Below are 26,537 nucleotides of genomic sequence, written 5' to 3'. Positions count from 1 at the left end.
CCTCTAGCTCCTCATTGCAGTCATTATTCTTTTTATCTCCTCCTATCATGTCTGCATCTGGAGTTATTTCCACTGCTTTAAAATGCTGTTATTTTTGTTTGATTAGGCAATGAGTAGGCTGGCTAGTGGCAAATATGTGAAACTATATGACACAATAGGGCATCTTTGATTACTTTGCTTGTTCAATCAACTTCTCATATGTGTGTATCTTTTCTCTCACCTTTACCATAAGCTCTCTGAGGCTAGTGTCTTAAACAGTTCTATAAGCCCTGCACACTATTTGCTAAAAATAGATATTCAGAAATATTTCTGATTATATTTATAAAATATGACATTTCTCTAGTCTTTCAGTGTCATGATAATTTTTCTTAAGCCTTAGGATTTTGTTATGCAGTACAAACTCTGAAGTACATAATGAAATTTATATGCATGTGGAAGAAGAATAAATGGGAAGCCTTCACTGACATTAAGCAATGATCCTTAAACTTCAGTGTGGATAAGAATTCCCTGGAGAGTAGATTACATTGAAGATTCTTGGGCCTAGGAGACTCTGATTCAGGAAGCGTGGAGGAATCCAGGTATCTGCGTTTTAAAACAAATATTCTAGAAAAATTTGAGGCACATTTTAACAAATCTTACATTAAGAGAGTATGCTTTTACTTTCAATTAAAAAGTCCATTTTTCTTTCAAGCAGAAAATTTATAAATGTTCTTTATGTGTAAGACATTCAAAGATAAATCAGACATGGATTTTATTATATAATATGAAAAAATAAGCCCTAATAATCATAACAAAAGGCATAAAAGGATAAAAACCTTATGAGAACTTCAAATATAGTATTGAGAGTTCCGGGAAAAAGGGCTCATTTCAGAGTAGTGGAAATCTTGGAAGCTTTCAAAGAGGAGGTATATACGGAAATTTGAGATAGTATAAAAGGAAATTTTAGGAAAAGGTAACAGTATTAGCAAAGACACTGAAGTAGAAAGTGCAGGATGTGGAGAGTGTGGGCATTCCTGTGATGGAGTCTCAGGGGCGGTTGGAAATGAGGTGGGTCGTTTGGCTGAGTAACTAGGGCTGGAGATTGTGCAGACATATCTTTATTTGGATGAGACTCCTAAGAGAAAGTGTAAGGACAGACAAGAAAAGAAAATCCAAACATCTAAGCCATGTAACATTTTTAAGGCTTAGGAGGGGATTCAGTGAGATTCAATCATAAATATTATTTGTTAATTATATTAAATATGGTATCAATGAGTTCTATGATACGAATATGTAACTTTATTTCTTTGTGCTCTATGATATTAACATCTATTATTTGAGGCAAACAAAATAAGACTCCCAAATTGTAAGATTAACACCAGTATTCAATCTATTAAAATGAAAATCAAAGCACTGTCTACCTAAGGTATTTCTAAAATATAATTCCATAGAATTGACCAGACACATATATTTTTTTAACGTCTATATCACTTATGCAGACACTTAAACAAATATAAACCAGGCTAAATTCTAGAGAATCACAAAAACATTATGAGGTATTCCTTTGCTCTCCTTCCTCTTAAAAACAAAACAAAACAAAAACCTGAAACCCCTAAGGGTTAAATAATTTCACTAAAGAAAACAGAAAGGAGATAAGCTGAAGTCATGGGAAATGGTAAAGAAAGAGCAAGAGGCTGGAAACCTACCACAGATGGAGCAAAGATTTTCCAGATGTGGAATTCTTCCTATGGATCTGTGCTGTCAGCCTGGCTCACTTAAGTTCTACCAGGAAAAAAAAAGGCTTCCTTCTAATTTCTATATGTAATCTAACTAAACCTCCTTTGCTGAAATTTTATATTTTGTTTCCTCTAGGAAAAAGTCTTGCTATCTGTGATCTGCAGTTACTTTTTAAAAACTAGCTTCCATTCCAGATGGGAGCGCCTTTGGAACGCCTGAAGGTATTTGTCTGTGTGTCGGATATCTCCATTGCGAAAGACATTTCTAACGTCTCTTTGTCACAGTCCTTGTGTCCACATCACAGAAGGCCAGGGCGCTGCCTGCATGTGAGGATGGCAGGGTCGCTGCTCTGTTTATGTTCTGCTGTCAGGGACCATCTGGAAGCATGGCTCCTGATTAGCTGCAGAGCGATGACTGCCATCTCAGAGTCAGGGCCACACATCAGACTTTTTTTTAAAGGCCCCCAAATTTGGTGCTCAAAAATATTACAAAACAATGACAGTTTCATGATATAATAAATAAGCTGGCATCTCGATTCACCAAAGTCACAAAATAAGAAAACCCTTATATTCCCCCTTCCAGTCACCTGGCTGAACTTTGTTTTGCACAGAGGAAAGCTACTGTTTCCCTCATTGCAGCTGGAATGCAGTCATTGGTGGTCTTAGGGAAAAAAAAGTCATAGAAATGCCCCCACATCCCACAAATGTAGGTGAGTTTTTAAAATAAAAAAATGCTAAGTCATAAAATACAAGTAAGTCTAGTAGAATTCAGATTTTTTTCTTTTAAAGGCAGCTTATTTTAAAAAATGTATCAACTGTCTCACTCCCTGATCACTTGTTTGTTTGTATTCTTTCCTCTTTTGGTTTTACATTGTTAACTCTTATTATTTAATATCTTACTAATTACATTCAGTGGAATGAGAGAATGTGAAGCTAGTCTACTGAAAAGATGAAATTGTTGAGGGAATCAGCACTTGACTCAAACAAATTACAACGCACATTAAAAACCAAATGGCATGGTCAGGATGACGTTAAGTGATTTCAAAAGGTAAATACAAGATATGATGGTGTTGATGTGGTTGAGGGTGGCTGAAAGAGGGGAGACATGTTCTATGGGCTGAAAGGTAATTACAAAGCAGTGATATAGTTCTGGGGCCTAAAAAGGCAGTATAACTGTGAAAAATTATAATTTTATTGAACATCCACTATATATGTAGTTCTTGTTAGATCTTTTAGAGTAAACTATAAACAGGAGACCAAAATATGCCATGGTTCTTCACTGTGGCTGCTTATACTTTGAAGGCTTCATATATATATGAAGCAGAAAATAATGTGAGGCAGGTAAAATTAAATGATAGACTATTTTTGATACTAATTATATTCAATAGGAATTTGGAGAAGGATGTCTAATCATCTGAGTGCAAGGAACTCTTTCATGTTAGGTCTAACTAAAAGCCTGAGGCACGAGGATACAGAGATACCCTGCAGGTGTGGGGTAGAGACCTCCTGAGAGTTGCAGCTGACACCTAGGGAGTCACCTGGGACAGATGCAGCTAAATTTTCCATCTCTTTCTCTAGTTTGCATTGTCTCTAACTTTACTTTATTGGCTCAGTTGCCCCATTATCCCGCTCCTCTTTGCAGAATGGTTTTCTCTGTGACTCCACCTAGCACTATATGTGAACTTTCAGCCAAAGCACCTGTTGCAGGTTGATTGAGTCTGTCTGGATCATAATATGCAGGAGAGGGAGAGGGAGAGAGAAGGAGGAAGAGGACGAGGAGGAGGGAAAGAGAGAGAGAAGGAGACTGTCCACCTGTCAGGTCACTCAGTTTTTCTCTGACCTTGAGTCACATGTGCCCCTCACCCCACCCGCCTGCCCCCAGTCCAGTGGACTCTGGTCATGGGTTAGGATAGGGGGGTCACAGTGCACATAGGCTGCCCCTTTCCAGGGCGGAAGATAAAATGAGCAGTGAAATCTGTCTGATTCAAAGGAAGAGTTCATCCAAGAGAAGAGCAATTGAGGAGGCCTTGGGCAAAAAGAGGCCCTCAAGCGAATCCTTGAAGGAAGCGTGTGATTTGGCAAAAAAAATAATAGAAGAGTATTTGGGGGACATTAAACTTCAGGAGCAAAGGCATAAGGGCAGAAATATGTAGATCATATAAACTATATGAATTATTACAGTTTTATTAATTTTGGTCATACTTTTATTAGAATTAATGGTGCTGTTAGGTAGGAAGAGGTAGAAAAAGTATCAGCTTTGGAGCAAGAGAGAGTCATGTACTGTGGAGCTTAGTGTGTACTAAAGATAATACAGAGGAAGCATCTCAGAGATGGCAAGGTAGGTACACAGCAAATAACAGCTGTTGATAACATATTTAGTAGTAGTATTTTTCTTTTGAAAACTTGGAGAATTCCGAAGGAGAGAAATGAAGAAATCATGATCAATGGTTAAGAGGAGAGAGTTACTTTTGCCTAAAGAAGAAAGGATAAAAGTTAACAAAAGTGGACTGTGTAATATATTTTATGATCAATGAGTTTAAAAAGTTTTTACACTAAAAATGTGTTAAATAAGCACCTTTAACTGTGGTATACCCAGACAAAGCCATGTTAATTCAGTACTTAAAAGAAACAAGCTATTACATCATGAAAAGACATGGAGGAACCTGAAATGCATATGTGTAAGTGAAAGAAGCCAGTATGAAAAGCCTACATGCTGTACCATTAAAGCATCACAGAGTAGATTCCCTGCCCTAAAAATCCTCTGTGTTCCATCGATTCATGCCTCACTTTCCCTAACCCCTGGCAACTCCTGATCTTTTTACTATGTCCATAGTTTGCTTTAAAAGAAGGTCATATAATTTGAACTGTGCTTCCCATTCAGTTTTTCTGTGAATCGAAAACTGCTCTAAAAAATAAAGTCTATTAATTCAATAATCTCCTCTTTGGTGCACGCTAAGTGTTTTTAGATTTTTTTTTTTAATGATTGCTTTAATTAATTTATTTATTTATTTTTGGCTGTGTTGGGTCTTTGTTGCTGCATGCGGGTTTCCTCTAGTTGCGTCGAGCAGGGGCTACTCTTTGTTGCGGTGCATGGGCTTCTCATGGCGGTGGCTTCTCTTGTTGCACAGCATGGGTTCTAGGCATGTGGGCTTCAGTAGTTGTGGCACGTGGGCTCAGTAGTTGTGGCTTGCCGGCTCTAGAGCGCAGGCTCAGTAGCTGTGACACACGGGCTTAGTTGCTCCATGGCATGTGGGATCTTCCCAGACCAGGGCTCGAATCCGTGTCCCCTGCATTGGCAGGTGGATTCTTAACCACTGCATCACCAGGGAAGTCCCAGTGCTTTTTAAAAGGATGCTGACAAGACTGTTGGGAGGCAAAGCTGAGACAAATAACACACTCAGTGGACAATGACAATCCACATGTGATTAAGAATGAAAACGACCAGTACAGACTATATACGCTATAGGTGTATCATTTCAAAAAATATGAAATTATCATGAGCAGGAGTTGTCATAGGAGACTTCAGGGTGAAGGTGGGACCCAAATGAGACCTTGGGGGATGGGGGAGTTAATTTCTGGAAGGGAAACAGTTGGAACAAAGGTCAAGTTATGTAGAAGCAAATTCAGGAGAAAAGCGAGGCTGCTACCATGGTTACAGCAGAAGGTGCAAGTTAGGGAGGATGGGAGATAAGGTTGGAAAGGAAGGGAAAGGTCTGATTAAGGAAAAATTTGTTCATCAGCCTGAGGAGTCTTGGCACTTAAACCACTATGTACAGCACAGTGGTTAAGAGCAAGCACTCTAGCCTGTGTTGCTTGCTTTGAATCTTGCCTTGGCCATAGGGTGACTTTGGTTATTTTAGGAAGCCTGAGTCTCAGCTTCCTCATCTCTCTAACGTGGAAAACATTACGTCTCCCTTATATGGTTGCTAGAGGATTATATGAGGTCATATCTATAAAGTGCTCAGAAAAGTGCAGGCACAGAGTAAATGTTTGCTATTATTATTCATTCAACCATTCATTTGACAAACACTAAGTCAAAAACCTCCTAAGAGGCTGGCACTACATAGGTGCAGGGAAAATGTCTGCCTTTCAGGACATCACAGCACAGCAGGGAAAACGTTTGGATAAATATATAGAAGACCACAGACTTAAAAAGGTAGATAAAGAAATGATGAAGTGTACCGTGTTGTCCTCCATTTATCTATTTCCTTAAATCCATAAGAAAGAACTGATTTAACATTTGTTTTAAGAAGAAGTTTATCACCAGGATTAACAAAGTGTTGTAGGTGAATATACTTCAAAAACAAACAGACAAGCAAACAAACAAACTCATAGAAAAAGAGATCAGGTTTGTGTTACCAAGGGCAGGGAGGGGGAATCAGATGAAGGTGGTCAAAAGGTGCAAACTCCCAGGTATAAAATAAATCAATACTAGGGATGTAATGTACGACGTGATTAATATAATTAACACTGCTGTACGTTATATATGAAAGTTCTTAAGAAAGTAAATCCTAAGAGTTCTCATCACAAGAAAACTTTTTTTTCCTATTTATTTTGTATCTTTATGAGATAATGGATATTCACTGAACTTATTGTGGTGATCATTTCATGATGTATCTCTGTCAAGTCATTATGCTGTGCACCTTAAACGTACACAGTGTTGTATGTCAATTATATCTCAAAATTGGAAGAAAAAAGAAACAGTTTACAAAATTAGCAGTTGGGAGTCACTGGAATGTGTTTTCTGGGGAAGCTCAATGGTTAGAAAAATTACAAAACAAAAAGCAAACCCCAATTTTGTGGGCGAGTGTGGGCTTTTGGTGACCATTTTGTTTAAACACCACTTGTAGAATTCTATAAGATCATTTCTACCTGATTACAGCAGTCAGGACAAAATAGCTTCTTGTATTCATAATCCATTCTCCTGAAATGGCCAGATTGGTGCTCTGGACAGCCTGCATACAACAATATGGGCACCAGCCTTTTCTTGGGCATTGGTTAATTTGTTACGGTTGTTAATTACTGTCTTAGATTTCCCACTTAGATAAATCATATCTCAAAATCATATATTAATTCTAAAACACAAATGTTTATGGATCAGTCTGGAAGAGATGTTGAGCTCAAACTTTTGCCTACAGAAACACAAATCAAAGCCCTTCAAATCAATGGAAGGTCAATAAGAGAAAGAAAGTACAGTCACACCAGCAGAATTTTAGGTCATTTCATACTCAGACAGGTCAAAGTAATACCTAGTTATAGGTACTTTTCCAAAGTAAGTGTACCTCTCTGAAGAAATTAGAATTAATGTACAATTAACTTGTGGGTACATATATGTGTATATATTCAAGCTATAATAAAAATAACTGAACTGCAAACTGGGCAGTCTATAAAGGTAAATATTTGAAGGCATCAGATGATCTGATATGATGAGATATGATTTCAAACTAAATGAAAGTTGCATCGCTTTGTAAATCAAACTGATAGAAAGAGGCCTTTTCATAAATTGTCTTTCTTCAGTGGAGATTGAAAATGACAAATAAATATTTCTACTAATAAAAGGTCAGTGTCACAGTTCTAAGAGGGAAGTTTATGGCAATACAATCCTACCTCAAGAAACAACAAACATCTCAAATAAACAAATTAACCTTACATCTAAAGCAATTAGAGAAAGAAGAACAAAAAAGTCCCAAAGTTAGCAGAAGGAAAGAAATCATAAAGATCAGATCAGAAATAAATGAAAAAGAAATGAAGGAAACAATAGCAAAGATCAATAAAACTAAAAGCTGGTTCTTTGAGAAGATAAACAAAATTGAAAAACCACTAGCCAGACTCATCAAGAAAAAAGGTTAGAAGACTCAAATCAATAGAATTAGAAATGAAAAAGGAGAAGTAACAACTGACACTGAAGAAACACACGGATCATGAGAGATTACTACAAGCAGCTATATGCTAATAAAATGGATAACCTGGAAGAAATACACAAATTCGTAGAAAAGCACAACCTTCTGAGACTGAACCAGGAAGAAATAGAAAATATGAACAGACCAATCACAAGCACTGAAATTGAAACTGTGATTAAAAATCTTCCAACAAACAAAAGCCCAGGACCAGAAGGCTTCACAGGCGAACCCTATCAAACATTTAGAGAAGAGCTAACACCTATCCTTCTCAAACTCTTCCAAAATATAGCAGAGGGAGGAACACTCCCTAACTCATTCTACGAGGCCGCCGTCACCCTGATTCCCAAACTAGACAAAGACGTTACAAAGAAAGAAAACTACAGGCAAATACCACTGATGAACATAGGTGCAAAAATCCTCAACAAAATACTAGCACACAGAATCCAACAGCACATTAAAAGGATCATACACCATGATCAAGTGGGGTTTATCCCAGGAATGAAAGGATTCTTCAATATATGCAAATCAATCAATGTGATAAAAAATATTAACAAATTGAGGAGAAAAACCATATGATCAACTCAATAGATGCAGAAAAAGCTTTTGACAAAATTCAAACACACATTTATGATAAAAACCCTCCAGAAACTAGGCATAGAGGGATGAATGAATCAATGAACTTGGTAAAGTAGCAGGATACAAAATTAATGCACAGAAATCTCTTGCATTCCTATACACTAATGAAAAATCTGAAAGAGAAATTAAGGAAACACTCCCATTTGCCACTGCAACAAAAAGAATAAAATACCTAGGAATAAACCTACATAAGAAGACAAACGACCTGTATGCAGAAAATTATAAGACACTGATGAAAGAAATTAAAGATGATACAAAGAGATGGAGAGATATACCATGTTCTTGGATTGGAAGAATCAACATTGTGAAAATGACTATACTATCCAAAGCAATCTACAGATTCAATGCAATCCCTATCAAACTACCAATGGCATATTTCACAGAACTAGAACAAAACATTTCACAATTTGTATGGAAACACAAAAGACCCCAAACAGCCAAAGCAATCTTGAGAAAGAGAAGCGGAGCTGGAGGAATCAGGCTCCCAGACTTCAGACTATACAACAAAGCTACAGTAATCAAGACAGTATGGTACTGGCACAAAAACAGAAATAGAGATCAATGGAACAGGATAGAAAGCCCAGAGATAAATCAACACACATATGGTAACCTTATTTTTGATAAAAGAGGCAAGAATATACAATGGAGAAAAGACAGCCTCTTCTATAAGTGGTGCTGGGAAGACTGGACAGCTACATGTAAAAGAATGAAATTAGAACACTCCCTAACACCATACACAAAAATAAACTCAAAATGGATTAAAGGCCTAAATGTAAGACCAGACACTATAAAACTCTTAGAGGAAAACATAGGGAGAACACTCTGTGACATAAATCACAGCAAGATCCTTTTTGACCCGCCTCCTAGAGAAATGGAAATAAAAACAAAAATAAACAAATGGGACCTAATGAAACTTAAAATCTTTTGCACAGCAAAGGAAAACATAAACAAGACGAAAAGACAGCCCTCAGAATGGGAGAAAATATTTGTAAATGAAGCAACTGACAAAGGATTAATCTCCAAAATTAACAAGCAGCTCATGCAGCTCAATATCAAAAAAACAAACAACCCAATCCAAAAATGGGAAGAAGACCTAAATAAACATTTCTCCGAAGAAGATATACAGATTGCCAACAAACACATGAAAGGATGCTCAACATCACTAATCATTAGAGAAATGCAAATCAAAACTACAATGAGGTACCACCTCACACTGGTCAGAATGGCCATCATCAAAAAATCTACAACAATAAACGGTGGAGAGGGTGTGGAGAAACAGAACCCTCTTGCACTGTTGGTGGGAATGTAAATTGATAGAGCCACTCTGGAGAACAGTATGGAGGTTCCTTAAAAAACTAAAAATAGAACTACCATATGACCCAGCATTCCCACTACTGGGCATATACCCTGAGAAAACCATATTTCAAAAAGAGTCATGTACCACAATGTTCACTGCAGCTCTATTTACAATAGCCAGGACATGGAAGCAACCTAAGTGTCCATCGACAGATGAATGGATAAAGAAGATGTGGCACATATATACAATGGAATATTACTCAGCCATAAAAAGAAACGAAACTGAGTTATTTGTAGGGAGGTGGGTGGACCTAGAGTCTGTCATACAGAGTGAAGTAAGTCAGAAAGAGAAAAACAAATACCGCAAGCTATATATATGTATGGAATCTAAAAAAAAAAAAAAATAGTTCTGAAGAACCTAGGGGCAGGACAGGAATAAAGATGCAGACATAGAGAATGGACTTGAGGACATGGGGAGGGGGAAGGGTAAGCTGGGACGAAGTGGGAGAGTGGCATGTACAAATATTCAGTACCAAATGTAAAATAGCTAGCTAGTGGGAAGCAGCCGCATAGCATAGGGAGATCAGCTCGGTGCTTTGTGACCACCTAGAGGGGTGGGATAGGGAGGATGGGAGGGAGATGCAAGAGGGAGGAGATATGGGATTCGCTTTGTTATAAAGCAGATTCACTTTGTTATAAAGCAGAGACTAACACACCATTGTAAAGCAACTATACTCCAATAAAGATATTAAAAAACAAAGGTCAATGTGAGTTAAAATATGGAAATGCAGAACTGCCTTATTAGCCTGTTCTGGTAGTTCATAGCCACCTCTTCAAAGCTGACAAGCCATTCTTTCAAGGGATCAATGGGGGAGCAAAATGTGCAGAAGACTTTTTCGAGGAAGAAATTTCAAGGCTGTCAGATACTGTGAAAAGTTATGGTCATTGACAGACCAGAGATTAACAAAGTGCCTGCATGAGTTGTTTGGTATGTCACATAAATGGATTAATTTAGAACTATTTCTTGAGCATCTGCTCTGTGCAAGATCATACACTGGGTGAGGGGCTGACAAAGATGAAATGTGGGGTTTATGCCTTTAAGGAAGTCACAGACTGACAGGGAAGAGAATACATGAATCAAATTTAGGAATCACTAAATGCTGTAGAAAGATACAGCCGCCTTTGGATAACCACTCTAAGTGCAGGAGGTAGTATATATATATGTGTGTGTGTGTGTGTGTGTGTGTATATATATATATATATATACACACACACACACACACACACACATATATATACATATATATATTTTAATTTTAAACAGTTCTTTTTAAAGGAATTTTTTTCTTTTTAAAAAAATTTAATTAATTAAATTATTTATTTATTTATTTTTGGCTGTGTTGGGTCTTCGTTGCTGTGTGCAGGCTTTCTCTAGTTTTGGCGAGCGGGGCTACTCTTCGTTGTGGTGCATGGGCTTCTTATTGCAGTGGCTTCTCTTGTTGCGGAGCATGGGCTCTATGTGCGTGGGCTGAGTAGTTGTGGCACGCGGGCTCTAGAGTGCAGGCTCAGTAGTTGTGGCGCACAGGCTTAGACGCTCCGTGGCATGTGGGATCTTCCTGGACCAGGGCTCAAACCCGTGTCCCCTGCATTGGCAGGTGTATTCTTAACCCTTGCACCACCGGGGAAGCCCGGTAATATCTGAATTGCAACTTGCTAAAAGAAAAATTATCGTGTACTCATGTTGCTTGCAATGTAATTGAGAAGAAAAGGAAATATGTTTGATTGGTTCTGGTGATACAGTAGCTTTGTTTTACCTACTTGGTAATAAAAGAAATATCAATAGAACGTTAAGAAATAGATCTTAAAAATTATCTGTATTGAAAAATATCCTATGAGTTCGAGATCTCTGGCATTTAAGAATAGCTTACTTGTATTTTTCATGAATTCCTTGATACCTAAAAGCTAATGTGTTTCCTCTCAACAGCCCGCTCAGCACAGCCAACTTTTCATGGATTAGTTTACATTAAGTTTCAGAAAAACTGAGAGGTTATGTGTGGTTATACCCTAAATTCCTTTCTCATAAAAAAGCAGGCAAGCAGAGACCATAATACTAAGAAAAATGAAATAAGTGAGTGTTCATAAGCCATTAGTAAAGAAATAATGAATTTCATTTTCTGAGGGTGAAAGGGAATAAAGAATTTGGAATGCTGGCCAAAATCCAGCCTGGCCTGATAAAGACAATTTTCAGATCCTGTCCAACCCTGTAAAACAGCTGGGGGTCTTTGCAGTTATAGAAAGTGCTTCACCTACAATAGAATGATAGGATTCTACATTTAGCTTTGGGAGTATTGTGCATATAAAGTATTTGCTGATTTATTTATTTATTTAATTAAAAATTATTTATTTATTTAATTTAAAAATTATTTATTTATTTAATTTTAACTGCGTCGGGTCTTTGTTGCTGTGCATGGGCTTTCTCTAGCAGCGGTGATTGGGGTTACTCTTTGTTGCAGTGCATGGGCTTCTCATGGCAGTGGCTTCTCTTGTTGTGGAGCCCGGGCTCTAGGTGCTCAGGCTTCAGTAGTTGTGTCTTGTGGGCTCAGCAGTTGTGGCACACGGGCTCTAGAGCTCAGGCTCAGTAGTTGTGGCGCACGGGCTTAGTTGCTCTGCGGCATGTGGGATCTTCCCAGACCATGGCTCAAACCCATGTCCCCTGCATTGGCAGGCGGATTCTTAACCACTGTGCTACCAGGGAAGTCCCCTTTGCCCATTTTTTTAATATGTCATTTGTTCTTTCATTTCCCAAACATCAAGCAACTACAATAATGCCAGGCATTGGAAACAGAATTGAATGAAACAAAATTCCATCTTTCAAGGTGCTTACGGGCTAGTGAGTGAGACGGCACTAAGAACGACCTGATCTGTACTAAAATAGAGACATAAAATAAGGCAGTCTTTCAAAGAACAACGCTGAAATCTAGCAGTTCTAGTTTTGTCTTTTCATCAAATCCCTTTGGATCTATTGATACTGGAACATGGCAGAGTTGAATAGATCACACTGGTAATTCTCTGAATCAAAGAAATGATGATCAGACTAGAAAACGAGGAATGTCTTTGCATTTCAGTTTTTTGTGGGTTTTTTTGGTTGTTTTTGGTCCTCTGCATTTCCCTTCTCCGTGGTCAAAAGCAGCCAAGAAAATTAATACCAAAAGGCGCCAAGTCTGGGCTTTGTTATTTAGTATGTTTACAAGGAGCTTGGAATGAAATTATGAAAATCCTATTTTTCCCCCTCACACGAGTCACAAAGAAGTGCTTGATTTCTATGTTCTGCCTTACTAGCCACAACACAAAGTTTGGAGAGACTATGAACCTGTCATATGTTTCTGAAAGCTATCTTTCACAAGTGTTTCAGGCTATAATTATTCATTATCTTGATTTTTAACATTTTCTGGCCAACAAAATAACCTAGAGGCAGAAGAACAAGCATTCTAAGAAAAATGACCAAGGAACATAACCAAAGTTGGATTCTGAGTCACCTTTCTCAATGGTGCCCTTCACACACTTGTATGGGATAGATCCCCAAATAACATCATTAAGTAGTTGCCCAGCTGAGATATTTGGCAGTTGTGGGGGCAATAGGCATAAAGGGGGGCAGTTTTAGAACCATGTTAATTCTAAATGATTAAGATGGGAGCCAAAGCCTCTTTGTGATAATTATAATTAATTGGTAAATGTGTATTTACAGAACACCCACTATGTGCTAATAGCTGTTTTAATTACGGACCATGCAAAGACCACATTCCTGATCTAGAAAAGCTCACAGCCTAGAGAAGAGAACATACAGCAAAGCAAGATGATAAGACTGTAATTGAAAACACAGAGTGTTCTAGGAACACCAAAAAATCAAGGACTAACCCTGCCTGGGAAATAATTCATTAAGGAGGTGTTATTGTTGGACAAGTAGAATTTTCAAGACAGAAAAGGCAAAAAGAAATTTGCCATTTTTGGCTCATGATTGTGGCCTGTTTTCTATGGGCTGCCATGTAGTCTGACAAAATTTGTGTTCTATGATCAGGTTTAGAATGAGAGGTTTCGTATTACTCCTTAATGCTACTTCTCAAATACGCTCAGAGGGTCACATTTTGGTGACTAAAATGCAACGCTAGTTTTCTCATTTACATGCTTCTAGGCAATAGGGAACACATTCTAAATCATAAGGGTAGATATTTTTCTCCTTCATGTGATTGGATGAAACTATATTCATTTAGGATGAAGGAAAACACGGTCCGTATCTTCTCTTTTTCTTGGATAAGTCATTTCTCTCTTTCTCCCTCTATCTTTACCTATCATCTGTATTTTTAAAAAGGCAGGGCACGATCTACGTAGAAGTAGAAAGATCCAAAGTTAGAAGGGGTTCTGTGGCTGTATGTTGTGGCTGAAGTTGGACAAACAAACCAACCAATGAACACAAAGGAATAGAAAGAAGAGAAAACATTGGTAGGTTTATCAGTGAGACTCCTAGCAGGAAACAGATGGCACCCTGGGTAAACTGAGGGGAGTTTAGTAACAGAACTATTGATAAAGGTATAGGGGAACCACAAGGCAAGAGGAGAGAATGATTGTCAGAACCTGGAAACCTGGGTGGAAAAGGCCAGCAGTGACCCCTTGGGAAGCCGAGCGGGGAATAAACTACCCAACCTCACAGCCGTACTGTCCTCCCAGCTGTCGTCAGTCTCTTGCTGGGCCTCCTCACTGGTGCGACAGGAAAACTGAAAGGAGGGCAGCCCATTGATTTTGCCCACTGGTCTGCCTGCAGGTCACAGAACTGGGGAGAAGCAGGGTGGAGGGTGGGTCTGAGGGGTGAACTGGGCATAGCCAATACCATATACCACACCCAGATTACAAATGGTCCGCTACGTCAAGCAGGAAAGTTTGATCTTATCCTGTCATTAGTAAGGAGGCCCAACAAAAGTTGAAGTAGAAAACGATATGATCAGGTGATGCTCTTCAAAGATAACTTCGGTGACAGTGTAGAGAGCGAACAGGTGTAATGATCAGTTAAGGCAGGGAAACAGCTCTGGATGCCGTTTCAAAGTCCAGTGCAAAGTGAAGTCTGCTTTAAAACAATGGCAGAAAGAATGGACACGGGATGATTAGGTGGCAGTGTTGACAGGACTGTGTGCAGGAGGTCAGGGAGGGAGGATGGGAGCTGGGTAGACAGGATCCAATTACCCCAGGGTCTAGGGGTGCTGGAGAGTCCTAGGAAAATGGGACTCAGGGTATACATTTCTTAGGGACTAACCTTTTGTGAAAATCAAAGATTATCTGTTCACTAGAGAGAATTTCACCTTAATTGAGCTAGGAATTTCTAAAGAGATGTTACAATATGGCCAAGTCTGCCTATGCTATGATGACCTCTGTCTGAATTAACTTACTCAGGGGCTTTTGGAGAAAGTGATCTCTTTCTTCCACATGGACAGCTGGCTCAGCTGTTAATTGGTGCCCCGAGGAAGCATTTAAGAACGCTTGGAGCATGGGAGGGAGGGAGACGCAAGAGGGAAGAGATATGGGGATATATGTATATGTATAACTGATTCACTTTGTTATAAAGCAGAAACTAACACACCATTGTAAAGCAATTATACTCCAATAAAGATGTAAAAAAAAAAAAAAAAGAATTGGAGCAGACCAGAGCAGCAGTAACACAGCTAGCTTCTATTTGGCTTGCACACATACTGGTTATAAGCACAACTCATTACCACAAGAAACAGCTACCATGTTTTAGAGCCTACTTTGTGCCAAGCATTGTTGCCTTACAATAACAACATGGCAACTTCTTTATTTATACTTTAGAAATGGGACAATGAAGAGGTTAAGTAACTTGCTCAAGGCCACATGGATAGGAAGCAGATGTGCTGGAAAATACACCAATGGCACTGGGCCCACTCTTTACAGATTCTGGTGGCATAAGGGAAGTTAAATGAAATTATTCTGTGTTGGATACAATTACACATATTGATACTTGTGTGATTAATTCTGATTTTTAAAAACAAATTTATTGGACTCTATTTCAGATCTGGAGAATACACATTCCGATATAGAATTTCTTGAGAACAATATTTTTATTTGATTCTTTTCCTGGGAAGCTTTCTGAATAACCTGGGTTAAGAATTTTTCAATTGAGAAGAGGAAAAGGGGGACGCTGGCCCAATGAAATATGCTCAGCTAGAGTTTGAGTTCCTTCCAGGCAAGGACCATGCCTTGTTCATAACTGCTTCCTTGATAAAACCTAATATGATGCCTACTATATGTTGCTGTTCAGTAAGTATTTGTGGAATAAATGAACCAATGGGATGCTGTTTCAAAATAGTCTCCCCTTGGAGGGTTTTGTCACAAGCAGCAGAATGATTCCACTAGGCTGAATTTACACAGCAGCACGGATCAGAAGAGAAGATGGTTACTTAAAGCACACACTGGGGCTTCCCTGGTGCCACAGTCGTTAAGAATCCGCCTGCCAATGCAGGGGACATGGGTTCGAGCCCTGGTCCGGGAAGATCCCACATGCCGCGGGGCAACTAAGCCCATGTGCCACAACTACTGAGCCCATGTGCCACAACTACTGAAGCCCGTGTGCCTAGAGCCTGTGCTCTGCAACAAGAGAAGCCACCACAATGAGAAGCCCACGCACTGCAATGAAGAGTAGCCCCCGCTCGCAACAACTAGAGAGGGCCCTGTGCAGCAACAAAGACCCAATGCAGCCAAAAACTAAATAAATTTATGAAAAAAAAAATAAATAAAGCACACACTGGGGCAACCACACAACTGCAACTCAAGAATTATTAATGGAATGTTCCCAAAATGATTTTGTTTAGAGCTTCACAAAGCCTGGTGGAGTTGGTTCCAGTTGGCTTGGATGAGAGGTCACATAGATTAAAATAGATTTTCTTAATAAGAAACAATAGGCTACATTCATCTAGCAAAACAGAGGGAAAAAAAAAAAATGACAGGCCTTATGGGTGGGAATGAAGCTTAACCCTATTTAGAGGCTCAATTAACCCCCAGAAGATTCAGTGGGTCCTCTGCCTTCCTTGCCATTCCTCTGTCTAGCAGAGCTTAAAAATAGAGATTCATAAAGAGGAATAAAGGGATTCACATTTGTACATAAAACACACAAAATATTTTAAATATGGCATAATAAATTTCAGAAATAGAAGAAATTGATTGGACTTTCATGGTCCTTTAAAACTTTTTGAAATAAATCATACTGTCTTTTGAATTGGCAAATCCGTTGCCAACTGAATAAAATATTCAAACATAACCCTTTATCTTGACATATAAATTCATTGATTAAAAAAATCATTTCTTTCTTACATTTATATTGTCAAACAAAATTGTATTTCCTCTTAAAATAATCAGTACATTCTCAAGAAATCTAAATTAAAATCCATTGTGGAGTAAATTTCCATCATTCTAATATTTTAATACACAGAAGCCAGTTTCTGCAGAAATCAGCCCATCCTGGGTTAAACATCAGAGATGGGACATCCAGGGGCCTGGTTAGGTCATACATATCCATTGGTGGATCCTACCTTTCACAGATCGTCTTGCAGAACCTCTGTGAAAGGAAGTTATCAACTTTTAAAATTTGTGCCCCAGCAGTATAGAAATGACCAAAAGAGATCATTAAATAGTGACAATTAATTTCATGTTTTTGTTTTTGTTGGGGAGGAAAATATCCAGGATTATGACAAAAAGTGGTGGTTGCATTATATTTATGCTCTCTGTTTAATTAGCTCTTTGTTTTAATAAAATTATCTTTAAGAGAAGCTTGATAACTGAAATGCTTCTTCCTATCAGATTGACATCATTTTAGTGGCAGAGGGAGAAGTCTTTGCTTCTCCAGTCCCTCAAGCAATGGCATTTCCATCCCTCCTCACTCTTTCCCTCCAGCCAAGAATTCCTATCCTAATTTTCTCCTTGGGGTATGAAAGAATTTGCTGATTTTCTGGAATAAGATGACAACTTTGCTCTGTTACACACTTTGTTTAAATTGCAGCCACTTTTGCGAATTACAGAGAATGTCACAACTCAAGATAAAGCACAACTTTGGCTAAGTTTCTTTTTCTTTGTGATGCAAATGCTCTCTTAACCATTTATGTCTTGTCCTAATGAGATAGCTGATACATCTATTATTGAAGGTATTAGAGCTCTGGAATGGTAATTTGAATTCGTTTAGTATATGTTATTAATCCAAGTAATACCAATGCATAGATAAACTAAGCAGTTTTTCTCTTGAACTGACACATGATGCCAGTTCAATATTTTCCTTCTATTCTGAAGGCTTACCTTTCAACGTATTAGAGAGAAGAGGCCAGACACAGCCTAAACAGAGGAGAACCCTTTAGCTCATGGAAGAACACAAACTATGAAAACTTGTGTGTGAAAACTATCTGGCAGCAAAAATCAAATCACTGAACTTGACAGAGAACATTCCCCATATAACAATCCTATCAGACCAACTCAAATGCGTTAGTGTAAAGTCACTTGAAGTCGTAACACCTTTTAGACGATACTCTAAACTTTTAAATTGGCTCAAAAATTACACACGTCTAAGAGCTAAGTGATATGCTTCAAGTTTGGTAAAGCACCTTTAATCAGTTTTTTAAAAAGATGATTATTATTACACAGAAAACATAAGACAATATTGAGGAGGATCAAAAGATTTTTAAAAAGCACATAATTCCATCAATTCAAGTCTAATTTTTCATATTTCTGTATTTCTCATTAGTCCTTATCCATTTCCCATAATACTGTTAAGTAGTTATAATCATAGCACAAAGCATAGAAAATATTATAATTTTTCTCTAGTACAACTATTCATATTGCTTCACAATTATATTTTTGATGGCATGACATCAGCTTTAAACAAGTACATCTTTTTCTAGGACTACTAAATAAGCTACTAAGATTTTTTAAAATCTTGATAATTATAGTCTTCCTTCAGTATCCACAGGGGATTGGTTCCAGGACTCCCTGATGGACACCAAGATCCACAGATGCTCAAGTCCCTTATATAAAATGGCCCAGTGCTTGCATACAACCTACACACATCCTCCTGTATACTTTAAATTCATCTCTACATTACCTCTAATACCTAATACAAAGTAAATGCTATGTAAATAGTTGCCTTTATGGCAAATTCCAGTTTTGCTTTTTGGAACTTTCTGGAATTTTTTGTTTTTTCAAATATTTTCAACCCAGGTTTGTTGAGTCTGTGGATGCAGAACCCATGGATACGAAGGGCCAACTGTATTAACAACAGATGTCCAAAGACCATTCCTCAGTACACTGAATGACATCTAATTATTTTCCTCAAGAAAAAAGTTGTGGTTGCAGTTACAGTTAATGCTACAAGAAGTACACACCTTATTCTAACAAAATGTAATCCTATGCTAGAAAACCATATTTTTTCCTACATTTTGAGCAAAACTTATTTTTCAGGAATTCAACCATAACTTTTGCCCAGAGACTGACAAGATGTATACATTTTAGATATTTAATAAAATATCTATACGAAGATGGAATTTTATTCTAAAATAGGTAGGCGTGAAAACACAAGCAATGTCAACTTACCAGCCTTTTCCTTCTCTGAAGTACCTGGAATAGCCTGAAAGAGAAAAAAAGCCACAAAATTGTGGTATTATTAGAAGGAAACAGCAAATAACTTTATTAGGAACAAAATGATGTCCCATAAATGAAGCAAAAATTAAATAGAACCTGACACTAGAAATATGAGAGAAGAGGAACTGAATAAACATTTTTTTTCCAAAGAAGGCATACAAATGGCACATGAAAAGGTGCTCAACATCACTAATCATCAGGAAAATGCAAATCAGAGTCATGATGAGACATCACCTCATACCTGTAGAGTGGCTATCATCAAAAAGACAAGAGATGACTAGTATAGGCAAGGATGTAGAGAAAAGGGAACCCTTGTGCACTGTTGGTGGGGATGTAATTTGGTACAGCCAGTATGGAAAACAGTATGGAGCACAACTACTGAGCCTGCGCTCTAGAGCCCGCGAGCCACAACTACTGAGCCCGTGTGCCATAACTACTGAAGCCCTCGTGCCCAGAGCCCGTGCTCCACCACAAGAGAAGCCACTGCAATGAGAAGTCCATGCACAACGAAGAGTAGCTCCCACTCGCCGCAACTAGAGGAAGCCTACGTGCAGCCAAAGGCAGCCAAAGATAAATAAATGAATTAATTTATTAGAAAATGAAAAGAGGATATCAAAGAGGTATCTGCACTCCCATATTCATTGCAACATTATTCACAATGGCCAAGATATGGTAACAGCCTCAGTGTCCATCAATGGATAAATGGGTAAAGAAGATGTGGGGTGTGTGTGTGTGTGTGTGTGTGTGTGTGTGTGTGTGTGTATAACAGTATATTATTCAAAAATGAATAAGAAGAAAATCGTACCATTTGCAATAACATGTACCTTGAAGGCATTATGCTAAGTGAAATGAGCCTGACAGAGAAAGACAAATACAACATGGTATTTTTAATATGTGGATTCTTTAAAAAAAAAAAAAAGTGTGCAACTGATAGTATGAGAGAGTAGAAAAGTGGTTGCCAGGGGCTGGTGGAGTGGGGGAAATAGGGAAGGATTAGTAAAAGGGTATAAACTTTCAGCTGTATGATGAATAAGATCTGATGAACTAATGAAAGCATGGTGAATACAGTTGGTAACATTGTACTATATAACTGATATTTGTTAAGAGAGAAGAACTTAAATATTCCCACCCCCACAAAAAGCATATGAGGTGATGGATGTGTTAATTAACTAAAGGGGGAATCCTTTCACAATGTATACATATATCAAATCACTACAATGTACACTTTAAATATCTTACAATTTTATTTGACAACTACACCTCAATAAAGCTGAAAAGAAAAAAAAAAGAGTTGTGGAACTATTGGTAAAGTCACTAGAGCCAGTTATGCTAATGCTAAATCAGTCATGTAATTGTTTTCCTCTCTGAAGACAGACCCATCTTACCCTTAAAAGATACTGGCAATAAATGAGACTAAAAACACGTTTGAATTGGGGTTGAATTTTTGTAGTTCAATTTCTTTGTCCTATTTTGGGAGGCAGAAAAAGTAAATTGTTTGGTTAGTGTCTGGGCTTTCAAGTCTCTGCTCTGTCCCCTCGAGGTTCAGATTCCTCCCTTATAGAAGGGGGATAAACACCTCTACTTCACAGGGCTGCTGAAAGGACTAAATGTAGTAGCTTCTGTAAAGCACATGAGGTCCCTGGGAAAAGGGAGCTGCTCTTACTATTTGTTACTATGGGCACTGGGCCAATGGGCCAAATTACTGATATGAGAGGTTTAGAAGTTCAATTCCCAGTATCTATTATCTATCCCTATTATTTAGAAAATAGAGTTCAGAATGAGAGGTCTTTAACAGACTTTAAAGTAGAACAGTATAGTTCTACTCCTTGTCAATACCCTAAAACAAACTAAGGAAGTGAGCTTTTGGTTGCCATTCACCTCAGTTACTCATGTATAAAATACAGTTAACATGAGTGTATTAACTGTTATTGGAAGCCTTTTATAAATCTATCCGGCCCACTGGGATTTGACGCCTTCCACTCCACAGCCACTGACCACACAAGATGTCTACAAGCATGTCTCTCTCCCCTTATTTAGGGGACAAAGTCCTCAGAGTTGAAGTAAGAAAACGAAGCTCAAATGGGTAATTAATTTTGTTGCAAATGTGTGTGTGTGCGCACATATGTGTGAGTGTGTGTGTGTGTGTGTGTGTGAGAGAGAGAGAGAGAGAGAGGAAGGCTCACGTGCACCTCTGTTGTAGATCAGCCTAAGGAAATGATAATATCAATCTTCATTTCTGGAAATATTAAAGATCAAGATACCTATATCTTTGTGAGATATTGATTATTTTTGAGATCCTCACCTTTGGAATTTACAGGATTTGTAGATTGAAGTAATTTTTCAAATAAGGGAAAAAATCTTTCTACAGATAAAAAAATAGAGGGTTTTTTTTTTTTTTGGCAAGATTGATCTATAGTGAAAGCATATTTTGACTTAATCTTGATCTACATTTAGTTGTTCACTTTTTATTCTCTGGGTGTGAACACTGACTCTGTGTCCTGGCAAAGATGCAGCCATGAAGAGAATATTAGGTTATTAAATGGCAGAGTGGAGAACCATGTCCAGAGACCAGGGCATCAGAGGGACTGTATAGGCTGTAAGCGTCTTCCTCAGCATCCTTTCATTTATAGCAGGATCATCGGATTTTTCCTTTGTTTCAAGAACTTCTCTGATTCTATACTCCCTTGACAAGAAAGTCTACCTACAGTTTTAGTGATGTTTGATTACTTTTTATGTCTATATTTGGGGAAAGGTCTAAAAATGGAATTAAATCCATACTATATATTTTAAGCCTAGTCCCTAGATTTGCCCCCTGACTGGAGATCAGGGCTTTTAAATTAAATTTTCTCTTTTGTTTTAAGCAAATAAACAACAAAACAAAACAGAAACCCTTTCATTGACAAGACTGTAAAGGTTGGTGATAGGTAATTAAAGGACGTTCATGGAGAAAGTCCCTCAGTGTATGAAGAACTAACACTTACTAGGTTCTCAGAATGTGCAAAGTACAGTTTTAAGCTCTTACTTGCATAAACTCACTCAATCCTTAGACCAACTCTGTGAAGTCTTAAAAAATAGAGTAACTTTTGCAAGGTCACAGTAATGGAATGGAAGCCAGGACACAACAACTGGCATGCTGACCTCTGAGATCACTAACACTAATTTCAAAATACTAATCAGAATATTTTGAAATGAAGGAGGAGAAAGGTTTGGAGAGGTCCTATGAGAAGACATTGACTTAGATTACAAAATATTTGTGCAGGAGTATCTGTATGAGACATTTAGAAATTCTCTAAGTAAGCTCTCTCTTCTTATAGTTAAGGCATTTTAGGCAAATTGAATGTCTTACACCAAATCACAAGTTGACCAGTGACAGGCCTTTTCCATATTTTATTCTACTTGATTACAAAATGTGTAACCAAGCATGGATAAGTAAATATTTAATAAAGATGTTAATCAATGAGTTACCCTACAAACAAAAATATTTTAGCCTCCATATAGCCAAAGCCAATACGTCATGCAGAGAATGCCAGTTACTTTCGAAGCTTACCCCATGTTCTGCATGAATCTTTAAGCTACCAAAGCTCACTTCCATTAAATAACTTCAATGGCCATATTATTATGTGGAGAAAGAAAAGTCAAAGTTTAATGTACCCAAGATTTAATAGCTTCTCTTTTAAAGTAAAACCACATAGTAATAACAGCTGGATATCCCTCAGCTGATTTATCTTTGAATTTGAGGGAGAATTGTCTCTGTAGAAAATGGTTTATGAATACATTGATTAGATTTGTGAAATTTCCCAGTGTTGAAAGGCATTAACTTAAAAAAAAATGCTGACACTTGGTTTTCAATTAATTAAAGCTATTGGTTGATTCTTAATTAGATGCCTCACATTATTCTATGTACAAAAGCTGTAAGCAAAGTTTTCTTCTTTGTGGAATTCACAATCCAATTGAAGAAGATACATGAGAATAGTTCCAAGCAGAGGTTGCTGAATGACAGTGATTAGCACCCTCATTGGTGTGACATTAATAGGTATAGGAAGATAGTAGGTAATTAGGACTACCTGGGTGGAAATGGAATGGTTTTCCTGGACATTGAACCCATGGGGAGGAAGTGCTTGTGAGGAGATTTCTTTTTGTCTTTGACTTCTGAGAAGTGGCATGGCTAGATCTGGGATCATGTCCTGAGGTTTCATTGTCTAATATCTGTTCCTGGGTTTGGGGAAAAAACATTTCATGCAAGCTGCCTGTGTCATCTGGTACAGAGTAGGTGTTTGTCAAACCTTTGTGGGATTAAAATGCCAAGTGTGTATTTGTATATATAGTTTAAATAACATGTATGACTTGCTTATGAGAAAGCTCCCATAAAAAGCATATTTTTGAATTCATTAGGGGTTTTTGTTAATAGCTGCCATATGTTTCATTTGAACTGTATCCTCAGGAAGTGATTTAACATTTCTGGCAATAAAGCAATTAAAGAGGATTTTCCTGCTGGCCATATGGGTTCGCTGTAACTTCATATTTTCTTCTCTCATTTCTCAATGGAACAAAGGGAAGTCTACTAATAACTTCCAAATGAGAGAAGAAAATTATTCATGGTCTTTTGTTATTTTTCTCTGTGATATTCAAATGATAGGATAACAACTTTTCCTATGGCTGTACTGACCCTCCTGTAGTTCTCCACATGCAAAGATTTTCATTTATGTTGATTTGTTAAGGTATTTTACAATTGAATTTTTAAAAAGCCATTAAAGAGGAACTTTTTAGTAAAAGGGGAGGAAACAATTTGCTTTCTCTAAATGAGGTCTTTTAAAGCTGTGTGTGGGAGCCTGGACTGTGTGTGTGTCTGTTTATGTTTTTAGACATGAAATGTGGCTGGGGAAATGCTCATTTTGACGTGCCCTGCGGAAATGTTGTAGACATATGTTGATTCATTTGGTCTGTTGCTAGAATGGCTTTCTGCACTTACAGAAGGACCTCAGCTGGATACCTTTTAGGAATTTACACCAACTACACAGAAGCTGCTAACATAAATGGTAACATAAGTAATGGGTGTCGTATCTGAATCCATTTTCGTATAATGACAATTGAAACATTCTAATTGATTCAATTTCATCTTCATGATTTCAGGTGAAAATAGAGTAGGATTTTTCCTCTTTAACATGTTAGTTTTATTAATATGTCATGTCATATAAATTATTTAATATAAATTAATATATAATATATATTATATAAATGTATTTATATATCACCTATATAAATTATTTTCTTCTTAGTGTTTTATAATCGGGATGATAGACTACTACCATTAAGAAGGCCCTTTGAGGGAATTCCCCAGTGGTCCAGTGGTTAAGACTCGGTGCTTCCGCTGCAGGGGGCACGGGATTCTATCTGGCTGGTCCCACAAACCACGCAGCACGTCCAAAAAAAAGCCCCTTTGAAAGTCAACCCCTTCAAATAACGGACAGGCTGAAAGATTCTACTTGTAGGTTCCATGTAGGGAAAAAATGCTAGCACTTATTTTGTGCTTTCTCTCTTTATAGGTAATGCTTGTTTTGCATGTTTTCAAATATTAGAGATGCTCATGCAGAAGTGTCTGGAATATTCTGTTTTGTTCTATAGGAATTTCCTCTATTTGCCTTTTTAAAAATGGGAAGAATCAGTGACAGTAAATTATTCCTTTCCCTTGAAAACATTCACTTTTATTCCCACAAAAATATTTTACAGTAAATTTCAAAATGGTTAATTACATCCTTAGAAATTGCAGGCAAATGTCCCTCAGCGATGGAATGGCCTCCGTCTGAGATGAGAGCACAAGAGCCCATTGTGGGCACAATGGACAACAGGAAGAGGTTGGGGAGTCACATTTTTTGGGAACACATGAAAGACAACATTAAAGAAAAGAAGGTACACTGGAAAATGGGTTTGTTTCCATGTCTATTTAAAGACTCTTTTGAAATCACTCCAGTCTGTGATATTGTTAACCGGTCAATGATTTCTGTTTGCTTTCATCTGAACAAAGAAGTTCATTGAGAGGCTGTGTCTGATTGGCAATCTGATATCATCTGTTTTGGTTTACGAAGTCTTTCTCCAGCTTTGACAGTCATCGTTCTTTCACTGAAAACATAGACTTTATTTTTAGAGCAGTTTTAGGTTTACAACAAAACTGAGAGGAAGGTACAGAGTTTTCACTTAAATCCTCTGCCCCACACATGCAGAGCCTCGCTATTAGCAACAGCCCCCAGCAGAGCGGTACATCTGTTACAACTGGTGAATCTACACCATCACATTATTAGCACTCCAAGTCCATAGTTTATATTCGGGTTCACTTTTGGTGTGGTCTACTCTACAGGTTTGGACAAATGTATAAGGACACGTATCTACCAGTATAGTATCATACAGAACAGTTTCATCGCTCTAAAAATCCTCTGTGCTCTATTCATCCCTCTCTCCTCCCTAACTCTTGGTGACCGCAGGTGTTTCTACTGTCCCCATAGTTTTGCCTTTTCCAGAATGTCATATGTTTGGAATCATATGGAATGTAGCCTTTTCAGATTGGCTTTTTGCACTTAGTAATACGCAGTTAAAGGTTCCTCCATGTCTTTTCATGGCTTGGTAGCTCATTTGTTCTTGGCACTGGATGATATTTCAATGTGTGCTGAAGGACATCTTGGTTGCTTCTAGGTTCTGGGAATTAATTATGAATAAAGCTCCTATAAACATCTATGTGCAAGTTTTTGTATGAACATAAGCTTTCAACTTCATTGTATAAATACCAAAGAGTACAATTGCTGTAAGAGTAGTTTAGTTTTGGAATGTTCATTTTTTGATGACATAAAATTATGAATAATTGTTTTAATATACATCAGAGTGGGTTTGCCTTTATGACTTCTACGGTCTCGTCTGTGACAGTGTGTGAGATTCATGTGCAGAGAACAAAGTTCTTACTTTAATATATGGTTATATTCTAAAGACAACTAGTGATAAACTGACTCTTTCCCTGACCCTTCCCAGATATAATCTAACAAACAACTCCCTTTCAAGAGCAGCACATAGGTTGCTCACTGGTTTAACAAAATGCACTCAGACCCAAGTGGCTTGGGACAGCTGACTCCTGATTTCAGATGCCCTACCCATCCTTGGTGCACCAGCTAGCTGTGCTCTGGTGCCATCTGCAGCCTGCAGGATACACAGAGTCTGATGGGGTAGGAGGGAATTGTGGGTTAGGTATATGTGACATACGCATATATTAAATATGCAGGGAGGCAGAGGTGGAGCAGTTTCGTCACAGAATGTATAGAGTAGTAGA

The 26,537-nt window shown here is 37.9% G+C and overlaps 1 protein-coding gene across 1 annotated transcript in view; it reads right to left on the bottom strand.

The window, feature by feature from the left end:
- DLC1 (DLC1 Rho GTPase activating protein) overlaps positions 1-26,537 on the bottom strand; it is a 402,099-nt gene that overhangs the window by 189,476 nt on the left and 186,086 nt on the right. The window contains exon 5 of the mRNA XM_022571107.2: positions 19,181-19,214. Coding sequence (XP_022426815.2) covers positions 19,181-19,214 — 34 coding nt within the window. The remainder of the gene's footprint in view (positions 1-19,180; positions 19,215-26,537) is intronic.

The sequence above is a fragment of the Delphinapterus leucas genome, chromosome 21, assembly GCF_059928025.1.
Source record: "Delphinapterus leucas isolate spDelLeu-1000000601 "Yukka" chromosome 21, BTC_Dleu_Yukka2, whole genome shotgun sequence".
Classification (NCBI taxonomy): Eukaryota; Metazoa; Chordata; class Mammalia; order Artiodactyla; family Monodontidae; genus Delphinapterus; species Delphinapterus leucas.
Note: the sequence above shows the minus strand (reverse complement) of the source record. Positions and strands in the feature narration are given on the sequence as shown.